A 20,714-nucleotide genomic window follows, 5' to 3' on the forward strand; every position below is an offset into this window, starting at 1 on the left:
AAGCAGAACAGCGTGGTGGGCTGAGTTGAGGAGCCTTTCTGTTGGTCTGGCTGGCATTCCTACCCTACTATAACCAGCTCCGGATGTTTTCCCGTCTCTAAACAAAGGATGGATTAATGCGTGTATCTCTTCATCTCACTGCAATCATCTCATCTCACATTACCAACAAAGGACCACCTAAATTCAGACATAGTTAGCTGGATAAAAACCACAAACTGCTATGAGCTCTGAGTGTAAAATGACTGTCTCCTCATTATGGAGACAAGCAATAATGCATCCAGCCTTCCTCATCTTTACCTGTTTTTCCTCTTCTACTGTTTTCTTCTTGTTCCTCATTCGTTTATTCTTTAGTACCTGTAATTTGTTTATGTATTACTTGCACACCTTTCCATACCTTCTTTCTTTCTATATTATCTTTTGTTACTTTTTTCCCTTTATTGATTTCTTCATATTTATCCCCTGACAGTTCAAAACAAATAAGCAGCAGAACCATTAATACATACGGTAAGAAAGGTTGTAAATCGTAAGCCACTCTTAAGATTGTAATATTTGGCTTTGGTCGCTCTTACAGCAAGTATCTGAAGTAAAACCGCATTTTGCCTATATCAAACAAACATATAATTTGTTTGGGGGGCGAATAACATGCGTTGTAACTGTTGTGTCAGCTCTCTATGTGACTGATCCCATCCCCCAAGTGCTTGCTGTATGTATCTTATGTGGGTGTGGTCTGCCCTCTGGTGGCCATATGGGGAACTATCTCAGAGTAAAAAAAAAATCAATATCCCAACATTCCATTGGAAATCCACGTGCTGTCATATATAGTAATGCGCTGTAATGTGCAGCTCATCTTATCCATGTTGTTCTGTTCACTAAAAAGAAGAATATGCAATTAAATCAACCATAAACACAATGAGGGTTGAATATTTCACTGTCACCATTACAGCCACTTGCTTATTGTATCAAAAAATCTGGTTAACATACAGGACCTTACAAAAGCCTTGAGCCATTTTGCTTCCAAAATATTCCAAGCCACTTATCACTGACATGAATCAGTGGGATGAACTGCGTTGTGTTCATCAGTAGCAACAGGTCTTATGGACTAATTAATCCAAATTTTATATTTTTGGTTCAAATCATTGTCATTATATATTAAGGATGTCAGGAGAGAGGTCTGCAACCATCTCTAAAACATGGTGGAGGGAGGCTCTGTCATCATTTGGTGCTGCATTTCAGCCAGTGGTGTTGGAGATCATTTTTTTTGGAATTATGAACACAGAAAAGTCCAGTGAGATTTTAATCTGCGATGCAACCCATCTGGCAAGTGTCTGGTTGGTAACGGCTTCATTTTTCAGCATGACAATGATCCGAAACACACTGCCAATTCCATAAAAGCACAACTGGATAGACAAGCGCACAATATAACACTATCAACCATGAATTGGCCTCCCCAGAGCTCAACATTATTGAAGCAGTGTGGGATCATCTTGACAAGAAACATAACAGATGACACCCAAAATCCAAAGAAGAACTTTGAATGTCCTTCAAGAAGCCTGGATAACTATTCCTGGAGATTTATTAAAGAAATTACTAGAAAGCCTGTCAAAAAAAGTTCAGGCTGACTTTCAAGCTTGTTAGAATACAAACTCTGTTTTCCACTTATACACTTTATTTCCATTTACACGTGTTTAAATAAATCACTGCACACATTTCCTATTTTCCCATCAAAATATAAAGAAATAAGGGATGGCTCGGGGCCTCTGCACACTGCTGTTTGTTGGTATATAGACTCATCTCACTGCCGATCAGCCCCAAAGCAGCAGCAGACCCCTTTGTCGTGTTTTGAGATAACTTTAATAGATTTAGGCAACTAGCCAACATCCTAGTTGGTTTTGTCTGCATCGAGCTGATCGATTACTTGTGTGTAGTCAGCACCTTTGATGTGGTTTCATTGTATTTTTATTCACGTCCAGAGTAAATTTATATGTTTGCCTTGTAATCCTCATTGATCATGAAAGCCTTGTAACTTCCATTTCAAAGAACATACTAGTGATTGAAGCTTCTTTATGAGTTATGGCTTTGTTTTGTTTCCTTGATGACACATACAGAATTCTTGTTAAATCATTAAATATGTGAGATGAAAATCTATGTTTAAAAAAAACTCTGTTCATTCTGTTTGATGTTGCATAAAGTTTTATATTTAAAAGAAAGTCTGGATGTTGTCCCACCATCTACAGAAAAAGCAAAATCATGTAAATGGCTTTGCTGCAAGATAGCTGATTAAAGTAAATGTACATCCCCCTTTGTCTCTTTCTCTCCTAATTGATTGCCTGGCTTTTGAGAAAAGAAGGAAATAAATATCTTTAAGCCAAGATACTTTAGATGCACAAAAAACTAAAACGGTTTCCCCCTGCCAACGCCAATACACTATACTGCAGTTTTAAAGAGCCAATGTGGGCCAACACTAAAATTTAGTGAGATCTTCCTTTGCACATGCTCCACTACTGCTCAATGAAGTTTCATGACATTTACTTTTTGTGTAATGTTGATGACAAACAGAAAGACTGAAAGCATACCTTCACTGACAGCATGGTTGAGTGTCGTGGATGACAACAGACTCAATAAATTGATCCGCAAGACCAGTAGTGTCGTATGGATGGAGCTGGACTCAAGGTGGTTGTTGTCCAAGATAGAGACAATACTGGACAATAAACTCTCATCGACTCCATGGTGTGTTGGTCAGTCACAGGAGCACGTTACCCAAATGCACCACTGAATGACACAGGAAGTCATTTCTTCCTATGGCCATCACTATGTATAACTCCTCCATCTACACAAGTACACACTGCAATAGTTGCACACACTTAATATCACATCGTCTACAAAGAAAAGTTCCATATATCCATCTTTCCTTATGGTAGGTTTATGGCAATCACCTGTGATGATTCAGGCCCAGATGGTTACAACTGCAAAAGATTTAACTTTATATAGAGGAAGGTCAGTATTTTTCCACCATAATTCAGTTAAAACACATGCAGATTTTTTAATTTACTGAAGCACACTGACTAATTCACGCTGTAACTGTTGTACTGTTAAAGTCATTAAAACAATACCACACATCGGCCGTTAGTGGGCGCAATACGCTTGACTACTCGTTTTCATAAAGCTAGTTATATAGAGCACCACCACATTCACCTCACAATATTTCATTAATTATTAACTAACAGCAAATATGACAGCATCAGATGTTGCAGAAACACATCAAAAATCACTGTCTCTTCTGCTAATAACCAAATTTCAATGTAACCATAGTCCTAACTTGATTGTGGGCACCCATCAGATGTAGTTCTGACTACAGTTGATAAACATTTACTCACTAAATCTACTACAGCGTAACTATCCCTGCATGCAGTCACATAAGGAGCACTGCAGAGTCTGTGCTGCAGGATCGCAGTGAAACCTTGGTTTGGGCTCTGTTTGTAAGCAGTCAACACATTCCTGAAGAGAGTAAACCAGCAGCACTTTGAGCTACTGAGAGGGTAGCAGCCTGCAGCTGTTGTGCACAGCCAGCTTCAGGGGCCCAGGAATGCTGTCAAGCAGGATTGCGGTCATGGATGCTAATTAACCCAGCTGAAAATGAATATTCCCGATCAGCTGGTTCTTACGCTGTGAGGTTTTTTGTTCAGGTTGAATGGCTCAGGATGCCTATACCTCACAAAGGAGGGGGTGTGAGATTATCACGTTCCAGGGGCAATTAGAGATGTTTACCTGGTGCACTTTGAAGCTCTCTGCTGACAGAAGAATAGCTTCCTCTTGGCCACCCAAGTTGGGTGGCAGATTTTATTACAAATCCCGTGTAACCTGGATAAAAAGATGGTTTTGTGGTCTGTAAAAGATCACAAAAATAAGACTTAATGGCCACATTTAACTCCATATTATGAGGACAATGTAAAAATGCAAGTAAATCTTCACCTGTTATGTATCTGAAAAGTTGAGCAGGCTACAGCAGATGGTTAAATATAAAGATATGTGGCTGTTTTCTTCACACTATGGTGTTTTTATGTGTTTGAGTTCCCAGTGGCTCACACTTCACCTTCACTTACAGAGGTAATGATTGTAAACTGAACTGGGCGGGGTTATATTAAAAGATATTTGTTCCACACCACAGGGTTTGTGGGCTTACACCACCTTGTTTGGATCAATGAATTCAATCATTTAGCTACAGACCTTTTTAAAAAATGTTTAGAAAATCGCGTCCTCTGGTGTCTCGGAGGTCCAGCGTGCTCAGTGCTGCCTTCACAGATTCTGGAAATGCACGAACTAACCGGAAAGGCCACTTTTTTTTTACCCTGAATATATTAGGCTATAAATTGGAGAAGGCGGGGTTAGAGGAAGTCTGCTTACTTTTTACATCTATATTTTTTAAATGCTTACATTTAAAAATATATATATTTTGGTTTCACTATTTTTTTCTTCATATGCATCAAAAGACGGCTGATTTAATATGATATTTTTTATTAACAGGACATAATACATATCAAGTTGTTATTGTTATAAATATTTGTGTGTGTGTTTTGTTTGTTTGTTTTGCGATAGCATACATTTTTAATCCATTATCAGTAGTAGCTGTTATTTACTCAGCCTTTACTGACTACAGCAAGGATACAAATAGATCCCGACTGAGGGAGTTGGGGATTTCGTGCGGTACATGAATGCATCCCAGAATCCCGTTTTTTTAAAGAGGGCTGATGTCATTTTCAAAACTTAACTCACACTCCTCAAGTCAACGCGGCGAGTCGCACACCTCCTGCTCTCTCGTGAAGTCCTCCCTCATGTCTGTTGGAGCGCACTGAGAAAAGAAAAAAGAAGTCGGGGAGGTGAAAGAAACACGAAGTTCTGTGGAAGAAGCGAACAGGGAGGATTTTTTTTAGAGCAGAAAGCCCGGGACCAGAGCCCCTCTCTCTGTGGGCAAAGGCGGCTGAACTTTTTTTCTTTTTTTTTTTTCCTTCAAACGGGAAAAAAATGAATCGGAGCTTTAATAAGTCGCAACCTCTGCGAAATCCTAACTGCAACGCTGTGGAAGTGAAAAGCAAGGTGAGTGGAAACTTGAAAGCCCTGCTTGGTGGTGGTGTGGGTGGATAGGATTTTGGGGGGATTAAAATAATAATAATAATCATGATAAATGTTCACATGGTTGTCCCGTCACGGAGCCGGAGCTGGTCGGACGGTGTGCAGCCTACGCCACATAACTATTTCCGCTTTTTTTCCCCGTGAGTTGTGCGGGGAAAGTTGCAGGTTCTGGATGTTTCTCTCATTTGCAGTGATTGTTTGCTTCTTACTCCCGATCCAGATTGTGCTGATTTGACTCTTTCTGTCCCGATGCTGCTGTGGGTGGTTGATGGAGGGGGGGCTGGGTAGGTGGGTAATGGGGTTGTTTTTGAAGCACCTAGCTCTCCAGATTTCCTACTGCAACAAAGTTCCCACCTGTTAAAGTCAGACGTTGCATTAGTTGCACTGAGTTTTTGTGTTCTTGCTACACAGTATCAGCCTAGCTCTTTGTGTTGGATCATTTTTTTAAACGCTGACTGATTAATGGACACACAAACATCAAGTGGACTGCCAAGATTTCAAGTGTTATGTCTCAATGGAGTGCCCTGATTTATGAAGCTTTTCATCTCAACACGTACACAATACATCCACATGAGCTATGCGGTTCTTATTTAAGTTTATACTGCAGAGGAAGAGTTTTATTTTTGTTTTGTTTTTTCGATACACAAGTGACTGTTTGTGTGGGCTCTGTGAAGAACTACAAGCTGACACTCATCACTTGTGAACCCCACAATGATTGCTGGTGACCTGCATTCTAATCCAGTGTTTCTGATTTGTTTGTGAGATAATGCAGTATTCGCATGTGTTCACACCTGAGGGTTAGATGGAGAGATGGGCAAGTGGTGCAAAAGGTGACTCATTCACTCCTGAGTCGTTTCCACCTTTTGGCCGCCCAGTTTCAGTGGGGTGGTGGACAGATGGAGCACAGATGCTCTGATGGTGACAGGTGGGTGAGCATGTACTCACACAAAAACGGCCAAAAAGGAGAGTAGTGTTTGTGTGTGTAGGTGGGTTTTTTGTTCTTTTTTTTTTTTTTTTTTTTTTGCTGCAGGGTTTGTTCACACAGAGACAGGAGTGGTCACTCCGTGGCTGCCGCAGATTGTTTGTGGGTGGGACTGGCACGCCAGGAGCTCTGTGGCTAGAACAGACAGGTCCACCGGCGTCACCACGGCACACCGTCATGCCACCACGTCACACGTTTCCACTTTTGGATCAGATGTGACTCATCCCTCTCCGTCACGTCACTTTAAGCGGTTTCACATTTTGTTCTACTTCGTCAGGTTTTGTTTTGTTTTGATCCATTTGGGGTGTGTTGGGAGCTCTAACACCCTTCCCTCGTGTTCCCTCATCTCCCTCAGTGAAGAAATTAAGCGTGTTGATGAAACAAAAGCTGATTATTTGGAGAGAAATAGCACACTGACAGTTGAGGACATTTGAATACCTGTAAAGGGAAATCTTATCTGTTACATAGCTCCGCCACAGTCTGGGCCTCTGAAGGCACAGAGGAGCAGGATCAGCTACACGTAATTCAGTTCATCATTTAGTAGTAAATAATATGATATCCTCACAATACTAAGGTCACATTACAATATTATTGCAGTTTTAAAGTTTTGCAGTAATATGTAATGCAATCTATCACCATTTTCAAACTGCAGATTATGTCCTCAAAGTTAAACTTTGTCAGTGTTTGTTTTATCCAATAAGATAAAGTTATCTTGCTTTTTCTTTCCTGTAAAATGAGATTTTCCAGACTGCCAACACTGGCACTAAAAGCGTGCTGTAAATGTAACCTAATACTTTACTTTAATGAGTAAAAATTGTTACATTTTTAAGAAATACACAGAAATAAACAAGACCCATCGATGAGGTTTGGGACTCATAAATTGTGTAACACTCATCAAGACTTGCCTTCTTATGTAAACGCGAACAAAACAAAAAAATACACAATAAAATGTATACGGACTTCCTACCTTCTCATTAGATACAGATGTTTCCATAACAACAACTATGGTTCATAGTAATATCCAAAGCCAAACGGCTTATTTACCGACTCGAATCATCCTTGTATTCACTTTTGTTTTGTTTTTATATAGTTGTGCAAACTTGTGCCGTGACAAACAGGTTTTCATTTCCTCTGCGTAGTTAATGTAAAGTTGTAACAGTTACTGTTGGTTCCTACAGCTGCTTTATTAAACATGGAGTTCTCTCTCAGTACGTGGAGTTTTTGTGTGACTTGAAACAAACTCTGATAGGAGAAAGATGCCGCTTCGATTGCAGAAGGAGACGCTTCTTTGGTCGCAACCGGGGGACACAAAATCTCCCAAGTCAAACGCGTGCAACTGGTCGCTGCGGTGACCTTTTTGTGAATAAGGAAGCCCCCAAAAGTAGCTTTTGAGTGTCTTTGGGTGCAGTTGAACATTTGAGCATTCATTTTTGTTATGCGATTACTTTCTTTAAACCAAAAAAAGTCTAAATAATTCATTTGTTAAGCAGAAGCAAACATGGCCTTTAGGTGCACTCCCTTTTTAATAATCGTATGCCAAATAACGCTCTAGAGAGAAAAATGTCTGTTATGAAGACGCTGCAGAAATGCTGAGGTACATTCAGATTTCCAGAAGTGTTAAGAGTGTTACATATGTGATTGATTGCTGTTGTGTGACTGGTTCTTACTGGTTCATGTTTTTTTGTTTTGTTTTGTTTTGTTTTTTCCTTTGAGAGGAATCTGTTTCTGTGATAAGCTTATCAGGGCTAACACTGGAGGTGTCTGGCTGCCTGTCACTGAGGCCTCAGCCAGGAGCTGCTGGTTTCACTCACATCAAGCTCTTATCAGAGTGTTTTAGGAGATGTAGGGGGTTGGAGTGGGGTCCTGTGGTTCTCCTTTATTAAATACTTAGTCGTCTTTTAAAATCCTGGGAGCCTGTAGGCAGTTTCTGAGGTGAGTTACCCCGACTTACAGAATATTAGGTAAGAAAAGAGCCAGCGTTGGCCAGAGACAAGAAGTCGGTTATCTTCCATTTTCTTCAGTGTGTCAGTTAAAAGGCTCCAGACATGTTTCAGCCTGTCGGACGTCACTCTGCAGCAGTAGGCCAGCGGAGCAAGTGATGTCATGTTTGTAGTGGTGTGCTCTAAGAGTCGAGGTTTAGCACTGAGGCCCGTGATTAATCGCGCCATGTTCAGACTTGCTCATACCTGAGAGCCGGGTTCTGCTGGTTCAAACAGATTTCTTTTTTCAGACTGATCACGTGCTGCACTAAGAGAGCAGTCGCGTTCAGAGGATAGTGATACGCACAAGTATAATTATGATGTGGTACGTGGAGCGTAGCGTATGATGTCTTTCAGAGTTGATTACAGTATATGCGCGCCTCGGATTCACTTTCCTCGATGCTAACAGCACCTACTTCACTCTGACGAACCTGCTTGTCTGCTTGTTGTGTCATTGTAATACAGGCTGAGGTTTATGAGCTGAAGGTGGGTGGCAGGTTTTCAAAATGCAGCCTCACACATTTGCCTTTCCCGCTGCCTTGAGTCAGCCTGGCAACAAATTACACCCGGTATCCCCCTAAGTCTCCTCACACACCGCCGCTTAAATTTATGTGTCATCTTCTAATTACAGAGCTGGTTAATGTATCCCCCCCAGCTCCTCTTCTTCTTTCCAGTCAGTATGCTGCTGCTCTCCTATGTCAGCAGTTTTCCTCTTCTCCCTCCTCCTCCTGCTCCCTGATCATCTCCCCACTCTTCTCCTCTGCTGTCAGCTTCCCTCAGCTGTGAGCTGATGATTAAAGTAACAAACAGCGCCTTAGTCTACAAATTACTACTCTGATTCTGACCCCGGTGCTGCCACTGCTGCTGTCTGTTGTTGTAGATTATTGTGCCATGCTTCTGCGCCTCAGTCGCGCCTTTGTGTGCTTGTCTCAGTCACATGATGACCTTGTCGTGACCCTCAGGCACGCTCTCGTTGGCGATACAGTGGCCTACCCAGGAAAAGCTAAAGCCCAGTTGTTCAAGTCTGTGCTTTTGTGTATAAATAGTGGGTGGGAGGAGTGGCTGCCTGCTACTGTCATGCATAGCTACCTGAATTCTGCTATTGTATAGGGACCTGCTTTCCATTTCCTGGTGTTTTCAGGCAGTGCGCGGCTGAAATTTGTTTTCTCGGTGATACGATCTTGATGTGCAGAGTAGCACGTAAAGCTACAGCGTTTCCCCCAGGAAATGATTTAGCTGAGATGGAGAACCACCCAGACTCCGATGCATCTTATCCGGTTATAATTTTAGCCAGTGTAGGAAGATCCCAACAGCAGGCACAGATGTAAAGGGACTGGGTTTTAGGGAATGTGCTCATTCAGCTTCTTGCAGATAAGTAAACTAGAAGACTGGTGTGCTCGGTATATGAAGGCCATCTAGTAAATGTCAGCCTGGTGAGGGGCTGCAAATGTACTTGCGGGTCCTTCCATGTTGGCGCTTCAGATGCTTCACAGCTGACCATCTCAGATGTGGCTGAAAATATTCCAGGGAAAAGAAAGACCTCTTATAGCAATTGTGCAAAATTTCATGACCCTAATGTTGTTAGTTTCTTCTTTTTTTTTTTTTTTTTTTCTCCAAGTATTTTGATGGATGAAGTTGAGGTGGGTTTACTTTTGTCTTGTTTTCAAATCTGAAAAGCTACTTGAGCTAGGTCCTGCAAATGTTTTAGGGTAAGTATCTAGAACTCTGCCTCTGAATGTTGACTCTCTGGAGTGTAGTTTAGTTTTATATACAAGGCATAGAATAATCATTAAAACAGTACAAATAGGTGAATGGTTTCAGAGCCCAAAAAATGGGCTGGATTTTTTATACCAATGCTGCTGTTTGGTGATTTATTTATTTTAATCAAATTCATTTCATCCAAATTCAGTGTGAAGTCTGGTGCTGACTTTTCTCCTTTTTTCCTAGTTTGTTTTGGAAATTATGCATAATTCCTACTGAGGAGTGCATCTTTCCCCTGGAACTTTCTCTTAGTGACAAAAATTGGTTCTTCTCTTCCAATCCACTATGTATGCAAGTTGGCGACCACTGAGGGTTAGAAGTTTGCAGCTTTTGCATTTATTTTTCTGTTGGCTACATCATCGGAGTCCTTTGAGACTATCTTGAGTCTTCATGTTGTAATGCGCTCAAAGTACTGCAAATTTAGAGAGACAGAATGAATATTGCTTTATTCAGAGATCTTAGGAGTGATTCCTAGGGCATTATCCTTGAAGTGTAGTTGTTTAAGCCTAAAGAGTGAAATCAATTACAAAAGGCAACACAAATGACAACAGTTTAAAAGCATCCGCACCAATGAAAAAAGTTACAATAAACCCATCAACAGTGGATCTTGGAAGGAAAACAGTTGTTAAGTTTTGATATCTACAGTTTGCTGAGAAAATGTTTCTCACCGGTAATTCACCGACCAATGAATAATCACTGTGAGGGTTCAATCCATCACAAAATATCATTGGGCAAGATACCAAACCCCAACACATGCAGTGGAGTGTCAATGTGTGTTAATTCAATTTGGTGTTATTTATACATTCCCTCAAGGCACTTATGTTAGTTAGAAAGCACTTGGGTAGAAAAAGCATAGAAAAGACAGGAACCAGTTAATCTACTATTTACAAGAGAGGCCTCTGATATTAAAAAGATGAATCAAAGTTGCACAGCTGCCTGCTATGGTGACCCCTGGTTAATAAGAGAGAAGCTGAAAGTAACCTTATTCTCATGATTAAGAAGTTTAAGTATCTGAGTTATTAATCACTGGATTGTTTATACATTCTGTGAAATGCACTCATTCATTTCTTTGCCAGAAGCTTGATAACAGAACTTTGAGATTTGTCAGTTCCGTACAAAGCTGCAGACACCATAGCTTAGCATAAAACCCGGGGAACAGGGAGAGCTTAATTAGCTTTTTGTACACGTCATATAAACAAGACTCGGGCTGAGATTTACAGGTGACTGTAGAGAGATTTTCACACCTTCAGATTGCTGATGAAAGCAGTTTAGTTGTAGCTTTAGCACAGTTACAGAGATATCAGTCGTCAGCTAACTCCCACTGAAAGTATTTTTGTTCTATATTTCCTGAAGGTTTCATATTGTGTAATCCAGTTGTTTGGAAAGTTACGCTCCTCTTGCTGTATTTAAAGTTGCAGAAAATCACAGCTGTTTAGTTTGTTTACTGCTTCAGGAAAAAAAACTTCCTTTCTGGGTGCTTTATGTTACATAAGGTCACAACCACATGCTCGGTGAACTTCCACCCTGTGACTTTTATGTGGAACAGTCAGAATCCCAGTTTCCTCATCCTGTTTGGTTGTCCCTCTCACAGCTCCTCTTTTGATTATTCCTTTTTTTTTTTTTTTTTTCCTCTTCTCAGTATGGGGCAGAGTTTCGCCGGTTCTCGGTGGATCGGGTCAAGCCCGGCAAGTTTGAGGAGTTCTACAAACTCATCCTGCATATCCACCGCATCGCCAACATGGAAGTGATGATTGGTTACGCCGACGTTCACGGCGACCTGCTCCCGATCAACAACGACGACAACTTCGTCAAGGCGGTGTCAACTGCTCACCCGCTCCTCAGGATCTTCATACAGAGACAAGGTAAGCTGATCTACACTGTGTGATTTCCTTCGCCTCTTTATACCCCACAGATTACGTCTTTAATACTAATTTAAATCCATCCATCCATCCATTCGCTTCCGCTACTACTTAAAAAAAAAAAAAAAAAAAAAAAAAAAGGATACTAATTTAAATATTTCTTTTCAAATGTCCTCCAACTGGTAAACCTACCAAACTATCAACTGTTGCATTAACTGTGTCTTGGGCTGCAATTATGGTGCTGACTAGAATCAAGTTTCCCCACTGAATATTTCCTGGTCCAATTATGAGGCTTTTTGTTTACTTCATGCCAGGCCTTCTGTGTGTGTCTGTATATGTGCTTTTGTGTTTCCGGCTCTCTTATTGGCTGGATAAGTTTCAGTCTGCCTCTGTCTGCCTTGGTAAGTCCTGTGCCTGATCCAGAGGAAGCCCTCGCAGGCATATGAAAACACACTCACGCGCACACAAAAATACGCACACGCACACAGACCAGTGTCTCGGCAGTCCCATAGAAATCAGGTCATTGAGCAAAGGCCTGTATCCCGGCATACCAGACATTACTGAGAGACAAAAGATCTGCATGAAAAGAGAGACTCCTTACCGGGCTCTCTCAGTTTGTGTGTGTGTGCATGTGCTGGTGTATTTGTTCAAACACAACACCACGGCACTCTGAATGGGAACCAACTCCTAGTCTCTCTCGCGCACTCTCTCACTGATCCCAACTCTGGAGAGGGTCTCGACTGCTGCCAGCCAGTCATCGAGCATACAAATGAATCTATTACCATTCACGTCTATTCATACCCACAATCCTCCTTGGAATGTCCCTCGCTCAGTTGTGTAATGAACTGGTTCATTCCAGGGTATTGTTTTAATTGTCAACCAGTGGTTCAAAAAACAAAAAGATATCCACAGATTTCCAGCAAGAAACCAGGTTGAGATATTTGAGAGGCCCAATCGGAGTGTGAGTCACCGTCTCGAGAGATTAAATGGCCAGACCAAAACCAACTAACTGTAAGTTGGCTCATAAGTCATCCTGCAGTAATGTTTGACTTAAAAATAAAGGCTGATTCGACCAGTCAGGTCGCGTAAGTGTAACACCTGAAAGCCATAATTTGTGTCCTTGTGGTTTAGCTGACACGTCGTGCATTACTTCTCACTGTCCTGCTGCTTATCTAAGTGTCTATATTCCTCTGGTGATGTATTTGATTCTCATGAATATTCCCCCTTGCTGGCTTCTTCCAGAGCATTTAATACAAAGGGGAAATTCCCTCAAACACCAGAAGGACAGAGGAGTCTTTGCTGATAGAGATTTGGCTGCTCTTATTGTGGAAAGGGGCGTATTTAGTGCTATTGTGGTGGTGAACTGCTGACGTGGTTTAGAGGAATTTGCATTGTTGTGACTGATGTTGAAACAGTCGGAGCATCCTTATGGCTCATTTATGCTCGCTGCAGTGGTTGCTTTGGACACCAGTGATGACGCCTCATCCATTTATACTTGCTTTTAAGCCGCTTTTGTCTCAAAGTTGCAGAAATCTCCCTCCATGGGGAATCTGGGAGTGCCTGTGTAATAGAAATACCTGCACAGGTGGACATGCTGACAGTCTTGGCTTAAGCTCATCTGTTGGAAAAATTAAGAGATGCACAACTGGGTGAAAAAACAGCAAAGAGCAACTCGTGCCAACGAGTATGATGTCACTTTTGTCATCCGTTGCCGTTCACACGCAGGAGAATGGAAAGTATAAATGGGCCCCGTCGCTGGGATTCTCTTGGCAATGTGGATGTCATGACCATGTAGTTGTTCTACTTTCCAAACTGCCTGGAGTCTCCTATGAAGAAGTGCATTTGTGCTCATACCAGACTAGAACATACCTCTACCTTTGCACAGAGCCTTCCCCGCATTCAGTGTCTGATGTTGAAATTGACATCACTCGACTTTTCACAAAAGAAATTGTAACACTGGTCTTTGTATCGTCTATTGTTAAGTGCTGGACAAAGAGTTGTGTGTTTATGATAGTGTGAGTACCTTATGCCTGAGAGAAGATGCCCCTGTGACCAGTGTAGTGGCATGGGAAAGTGTGTGTGTGGACTGTATCAGTCAGTACCAGCCTGTTAGTGCGGGTCATCAGTGGTGTCGCCACATTACTTCTCTGTCTGCTCAGCTGAAAGGAAAGGCTTCACACACTCATTAAAACAGTGTGACTCACCATCCAGTCACAGCAGGGGGATTGTGTTTAACCTCAACCAGCCGTGGCTTTCATATTGATCTAGACATGAAAATAAAATCTTAATTATAGAATTTAAAAAGTTACAGCACTGGATGGCATGTGTGGCTGTTTCATAGATGCAGTTTATAATGAAAAATTTTAAAAGCTTTAGGGAGGGGAAAAAACATTAAATGGTGCCCTGACATACCAATGTTGTTTTGGTCTAAAGGGTTTATGATTAATAACTCAAAATCTTTGTACTTCATTGCTCAGACAGACCCTCCCTTTTTCAGTGTTGCTCCATTTAACAGTGGGTATTTTGAATGTGCCCATGTCTCTTTCATCTACCTGATACTCCCCTGCCAGGCTTACATTTCCATTGTTGGTAAAACTGCTTCAGCACGTGCCACAGTTTTGTGGTGATGCAGTGACGGTGATGCTGATGGTACCAGTTACCGCCCGGAGGTGCTGATGGCAGCCTTTTTTTTTTTTTTTTTTTTTTTAGTGGTAAACTTCACCTGCAGAGTACAGGGTTACACTTTGTGGTTTTTGTCCAAGTAGCCTCTCATTACAGGGTGCTTGTATTTAATCATAGCAAAGAGAAGATAATTGTTAACATTGTGGAGTGAACTGAGATATCTTTGATGTCCGTTTTTGAGTTTACAGAAGGTGATTTTGATTGCTGTCGTTGTCGGGCAGGGTAGACTCTTAAATACTTGCCATGCGCAAAGAATAGAGGCAAACAAGTGATTGGGGGGGGGATAGGACCAGTGTTGGGTAAGTTACTTTAAATTAGTAACTTAGTTACATTACTAGTTACTTCTATCAAAAGTAACTCAGTTACTTCAAGTTACTCGTTACTTTCAGAGTAACTTGTTACTAGGGCAAGTAACTTTGGTTTTACTCAGACTTCTCTTGTTAATGTGTTGCTTCCGTAACTGGATACCCAGCAAGATTGCCACTCTTCTAGCTTGCTTACTTGCCACAAGTGCACTGTGCCAACTACCAATAGAAAGGAAAAGATAATGTGCACACTTCCACGAGAGAAATCCCACGCCTGGACCGTCGTTGACCGCCGCATGATTCTAGCCTGCTTTTTACATCCAACACAAAAACTGCAGTGGTGGTGCTTTCGATTGTACTCAGAACTCGGAAATTCTGCCTTCTGAATAGGAAGATGTAGGTAACACCAGACTGAAGATGAGCTGCATACAGGGCTGGACTGGGACAAAAAAATCGTCCCGGGCATTTTAACCGGCCCACCATTACAGGAAAAATCATAAAGCCTTTGAATGAAAACAAACGCTGTTGTGACAGTGATGTACACTGTTCTGATGGTATATATGCATTAATCTATCAATCGTTTGTTGTAAGACTCAGATAATTATTTTTTTTTTTTTAAAAGCGAGACATTTTAAATGAGAATAAGAAAGAAAAGTATTTCTTTGTGCCCCCCTTTCCCTGTTAATGCCCTACCTGCCCCCCTGGCAACACTTTGCTAGACCCGCCCCTGCACAGTTACCAGCTGTCAGCTACTTAGAAAAGGATCCTGGTGTTATTTGTCTCTCAGAAACAGTTCATAACTTCCCTTCAACTCATTCATGTCACCTAAAAGGTAAACCTGCTTCTCCATCACCTGTTCAGCTCTGATGATTCAGTAAGGACATCTCCTGGTTTCATCTTCATGTTTCCATCTCACCACATATCCAAACCACATCATGACCAGCAGCTTTACAGCTGTGGCTCCAGCAAACATCAGCTGATAGTAGAAATTAATATTAAATAAATTCTAACAACAGCTGATCAAACGTGCTGCTGTTGTTTAATGCGACATCCGCTGGTTTCCTCTTTCTGGCGCAAAGTGGGCGATAAACAAACAAGAGAGAAAAGCCGATCAGCTGATCATTGATCAGTTTCATGATTGAAGTAGAAACAGGAGAGGGAGGGTGAGAGAATGAGAGAAGAAGTGGCAGCTGTGCAGCATAAACACAGAATAAATCCAGCTTTGTGTCTTTTTCATTGTAGCTGAAGTCCGGGACAAAATGTTCCTTTTCACCTCAATACGAAACCCGTAATATTTTCTCTGAATACGAGACGTTTCTGTTTTTTACGGGACAGTTGGCAACTCTAATAATTAACCGTATCAGCATCTGTCCTCTGGGAAGCAGGGAAAGCCGTGATGAGAGGTAAAATAATCTCTTTCTCATCACATAAGAAGAAAGAAGAAAACAAAAAAAATTCAGGAACTAGAGAAAAACATCAAATCCTTAGAAAAAGCCTATGTATCACACCAAGATCAAGAAATATTAAACAAAATACGCAAGACAAAACTAGAATTAAATGAAATTATTAATAAAAAGACTAAATTCTTAGTACAAAGACTTCGCCTGCAAAATTATGAACACGGTAACAAATCCGGACAATTTCTTGCTAACCAGTTAAAAATCAATAAAGAAAAAACAACTATATGTGCTGTTAAAGATTTATCTGGGAATACAATATATGATCCTAAAAAAATAAATAAAATTTTTAGGGATTTCTATGAAACTTTATATACACCACAAATAAACCCATCTAAAAACGAAATTGATCAATTTCTCGACAACATAACTCTTCCAAAATTATTAGACACCCAAGCAATGGCACTGGATTCGCCACTGACGCCAGGTGAACTCCAGGAAGCTCTGATAAGTATGCCCAATAATAAGGCTCCAGGTCCAGACGGTTTTCCAACAGATTTTTACAAAGAATTCTGGACAATTCTGGCACCAGTTTTTCACAGGATGTTGCAGGAAATCAAAGAAAATGGTAGACTACCACCAAATATGAACTCTGCAAATATCAGTCTCTTACAAAAACCAGGCAAAGACCCTGTATATCCCTCAAGCTATCGTCCAATATCCCTTATTAATGTAGACCTTAAAATAATCTGCAAAGCTCTCTCAAAGAGATTAGAGAAAATAACCCCCCTTTTAATTCATCCTGACCAAACTGGTTTTATAAAAGGTAGGCACTCATCAACAAATACACGTAGATTACTTAATTTAATAGACTACTCATGCAGTAAAAACACTGAAACCATAATATTTTCTTTAGATGCAGAAAAAGCATTTGACAGAGTTAACTGGAAATTTCTATTTGCAACTTTACATAAATTTGGTTTTGGACCCTGTTTCATAAACTGGTTAAAAATATTATATAACTCCCCAACAGCTTGTGTCAGAACAAATGACCAAACATCCTCCCGCTTCTCTCTTCTGAGGGGCACCAGACAGGGATGCCCACTCTCCCCTTCACTGTTTGCAATTTTTATTGAGCCATTAGCAGCAGCAATTAGACAGGCTACAACAATTAAGGGCATAAAATGTAAGAATATAGAACATAAAATCAGCCTTTATGCAGATGATGTGTTACTTTTTCTCCAAAACTCACAAACCAATATCTCTGGGGTAATTGCATTGATAAATTCCTTCTCAAGTCTCTCAGATTATTCAATTAACTGGTCGAAATCAACAGTTCTTCCGATTAATTGCTCTTTCCATAATTCTTCTCCTTCCCCACTGCAATGTGGAAATATAAAATATTTAGGTATTAATGTCTCTCCTAAACTTTCAGAATTAACTAAATTAAACCACATCCCACTTTTAAAGACAGTAGAAGGCGACCTGGCTAGATGGAAATCTTTACCCATATCACTCATGGGAAGGGTCGCCGCTATAAAAATGATGATCTTGCCAAAAATAAACTATTTATTTTCAATGATCCCAAATAAGCCATCACAAGATTGGTTCAGATCTCTAGACTCGTACATTTCTAAATTCCTTTGGAAAGATAAACCCCCACGTATCAGCTTAAAAACACTACAAAGGACCAAGGATAAAGGAGGATTAGATCTGCCTAACTTTAATCACTATTTTTTAGCCAACAGGCTTCAGTTCATCTCTAGATGGTTTAAACACACCCTCTTAGATGAACCTTGGATAGATGTAGAACAGACACTATGTAATAACCTAGAAATTTCAGACCTACCATTTATCAGCTCAAACATCAAACGACATGAATGCTTTAAAAGCATCAATATTAGCTCTTCTCTGACAGCATGGTGGGAGTTTCTAAAAATGACAGTCTTCATTAATCCCATGCAAACATACACCTATCTGGAGGGCCGCTTGCCCCTCCCTTTCTTCCCTCCCCATCCTCAGCTGCCTCCCTATTCCCGCTCTACCACACCCACCCACACACGCAGGGCTTGGGGTGCAGGTATGTCACCAGGGTGCAGGGGAGGCACTCCCCCTCTGTCCCCTTCTGGCCGCCTGTGCCTCAATTTTATTCTGCAACCTAGACATCCACATTACTCACACTCTCACATAACACATACATATAGGGCCTTGGGGGTGGGCACGTTTTACAGCATCCAGAGGATGGTCGTTGTACTCCAACCCACCTCTGGCGCTGGTGCCCTACCCTCAATTTTAAATGCATTTAGACACTAAGGGTTTTCGGGAGGAGCCGTGCTGCTCTCTGAGAGGAAGCTAGTACCATGCTCTCCTGAGTTTTAAATGCACTTTAGAACAGCACACAGCAACGCTACATATGAGCGGGCGTAGGGAGGTTTGAGGTCTTCACTCACCCCGGTTCTGTTAGCCGTCAGGGCTGGGGGGCTGGGAGGAGGTGCTGGCCGTCAGACTGGGGTCTGGGATGCGGGGCCTCCCTGCTACTGCAGATAAGGAGGTGGTCCGCTTGCCTCCACCCCAGAGAGAAGGGTTACATCTCCTGGGTCTAGGTGCGACTTGCCCCTCTGGGGGCGGGGGTACCTGGACCTGGGATATAGAGTATGTTTGGGGAGTGCGACTGTCTGTGCAGTGTCTATTTGTGTCTGTCTACACGTTGGGTGAGTGCCGAGTATTTGGTTGTGCATATGGGGGTGGGAATGCACGTCTGTGTCCGCGTGTGCCTGTTTGTCTGTGTCTATATGTCAGGTTGGGTCTTAGACTCAACCTCTCTGGGTACATCTCAGGCCCTCTAAAGTACGGAGGCCTATCTCCCCTCACCACACTCCCTGCCGGTGGCTGATGCCCTCAGACGTTGGTGTGTTGGTGGTCCTTGTCGTCTGGGGCTGGGCGCTCATGCATGTACCGGCTCACTCCTGGTGGCCGATTGGCGGGGCCGGGCGCCTGTGGCCCGGCTGGGCTCCTTCCGGGGGGTGGGATGCCCTCTGGCCTCTGGGCCTGAAGCTCGGTCCTCTCTGGCACAGCTGGCTGCCGGCAGAGCCCGCGGGCACGCCACTGCAACCCCCTCTGGCCTCTGCTCCGTAGCTGCGGGGTGACCTCTCGTTTGGGGCTCTACTCAGCTCTTCCCAGGAGGGTGGCACGGTTCCCCCCCCCTTTGGTGGTCCTCCTCGGGTCCTTGTACTCTAGGGCCTCTGGATATCTGGGGCCTGGATCTCCTCCATACCTGCTTCATACCCTGGTGGACGGGGCTATGGCTCCCCACACTCCCTAGCAGATCGTTACATGGAGAAACCTTTGGAATACAAGCGTGCTGATCCACACAGGTGTACACACGGGTGTTCACAGACGCGGACTACACCTTTCTTGGCTGCTGCCTGAAAGCACATTGTGCGCTGTCTATCTTGCGTGCTGCACAATATCGTTTATTATTTAGTATCTACTGTTATCTACTGCTAGCTAGTTTATTGTGATGGTGCTGTTTTTATTATGTTGCTCTTTGTTGTTTGCTTTCTCTTCTATTTTTTTTCTCCATACAGGTGATCCAGGTGTTTTGTTTGTTTGTTTTTTCCTTTCTTCCCCCCCCTTCTCACCGTCTCTTCTCCCCTTTGGTTTTCTTTCTCTCCCTCTCTTTCTTTCATTCTTTCTCCCTGTCCTATCCCCCAGTCACGTCTGTCCCGTTTGTAGCAACCGAAAATAAAATAAATTCATAATTATAATAAAGGTCAATCAAATGGACCAATATGGCAAGGCCATGATGGTCCACTTGGTAAAATAAATCCGCTTGGCATCTTTCTTGGCCTTAAGACAACAATTCTGATGGCTAAAGATCCAAACGGGACACAAAAAAAAAAAAAAAAAAAAAAAAAAAAAAATAATAATAATAATAATAATAATAATAATAATTAACCGTATGAACAAAATAAAGTTCAACATCAGTAACATAGCACCCACCCAGCTGTATAGAAACTCTGTCATGCTAGCTAGCACGCAGTACAAAAAAGTCAGCATAATGAAAATGAACTCCACCTAAACTTGATTTATATGTGACTCAGATACACTGCAGGTCATAACTTCTTACCTGAAGTTCAGTTCACCTGATACTCGGACCAGCGGCCGCTTCGGGTCTCTCCTCTTGCCTCCCTTTTCCTTCATCCACCTGCTGGCCTCCACCACTTGCTAATGTTATTGAATCTGTGGAAGCTCCGCGATAGCCACCACACGAAGTAACGAATAACGAGCCTATCTAAATCCCAGTAACGAGTAACGCGTTCCTGGTTTTGGCATAATAACTAGTTACCGTGCTCGTTACCACAATAATAACGTAGTTACTGTAACGCGTTACTTAATAACGCGTTAGTCCCAACACTGGATAGGACACATGAGAAGATAAGAGTTGGAGGAGTTCTGTATGTGGAGTTGTTCTGCTTCTCTCCAGTGTGTGAGCAATTTGTTGTGTTGCCAACTAATGACTCTAAATTGGGATCTCATTTTGGGGGAAATGCATACAGTGACTCCTGCACACTCTTGTTTTCTCAGCTTTTGCTTTCCAGTTTAATACGTCAGTAACTCCT

At 42.0% G+C, this 20,714-nt stretch overlaps 1 protein-coding gene across 1 annotated transcript in view; it reads left to right on the top strand.

Annotated features, from left to right (window-relative positions):
• The first annotated feature begins 4,735 nt into the window (after positions 1-4,735).
• The window catches only part of pard6gb (par-6 family cell polarity regulator gamma b), a 40,559-nt gene continuing 24,580 nt past the window's right edge, over positions 4,736-20,714 (top strand). The window contains exons 1-2 of the mRNA XM_084919091.1: positions 4,736-5,091; positions 11,489-11,711. Of these exons, the coding sequence (XP_084775217.1) occupies positions 5,020-5,091; positions 11,489-11,711 (295 nt within the window). The 5' untranslated portion in view covers positions 4,736-5,019. The remainder of the gene's footprint in view (positions 5,092-11,488; positions 11,712-20,714) is intronic.

The sequence above is a fragment of the Perissodus microlepis genome, chromosome 22 (assembly GCF_051167445.1).
Source record: "Perissodus microlepis isolate ML-2025 ecotype Zambia chromosome 22, ASM5116744v1, whole genome shotgun sequence".
NCBI lineage: Eukaryota > Metazoa > Chordata > Actinopteri > Cichliformes > Cichlidae > Perissodus > Perissodus microlepis.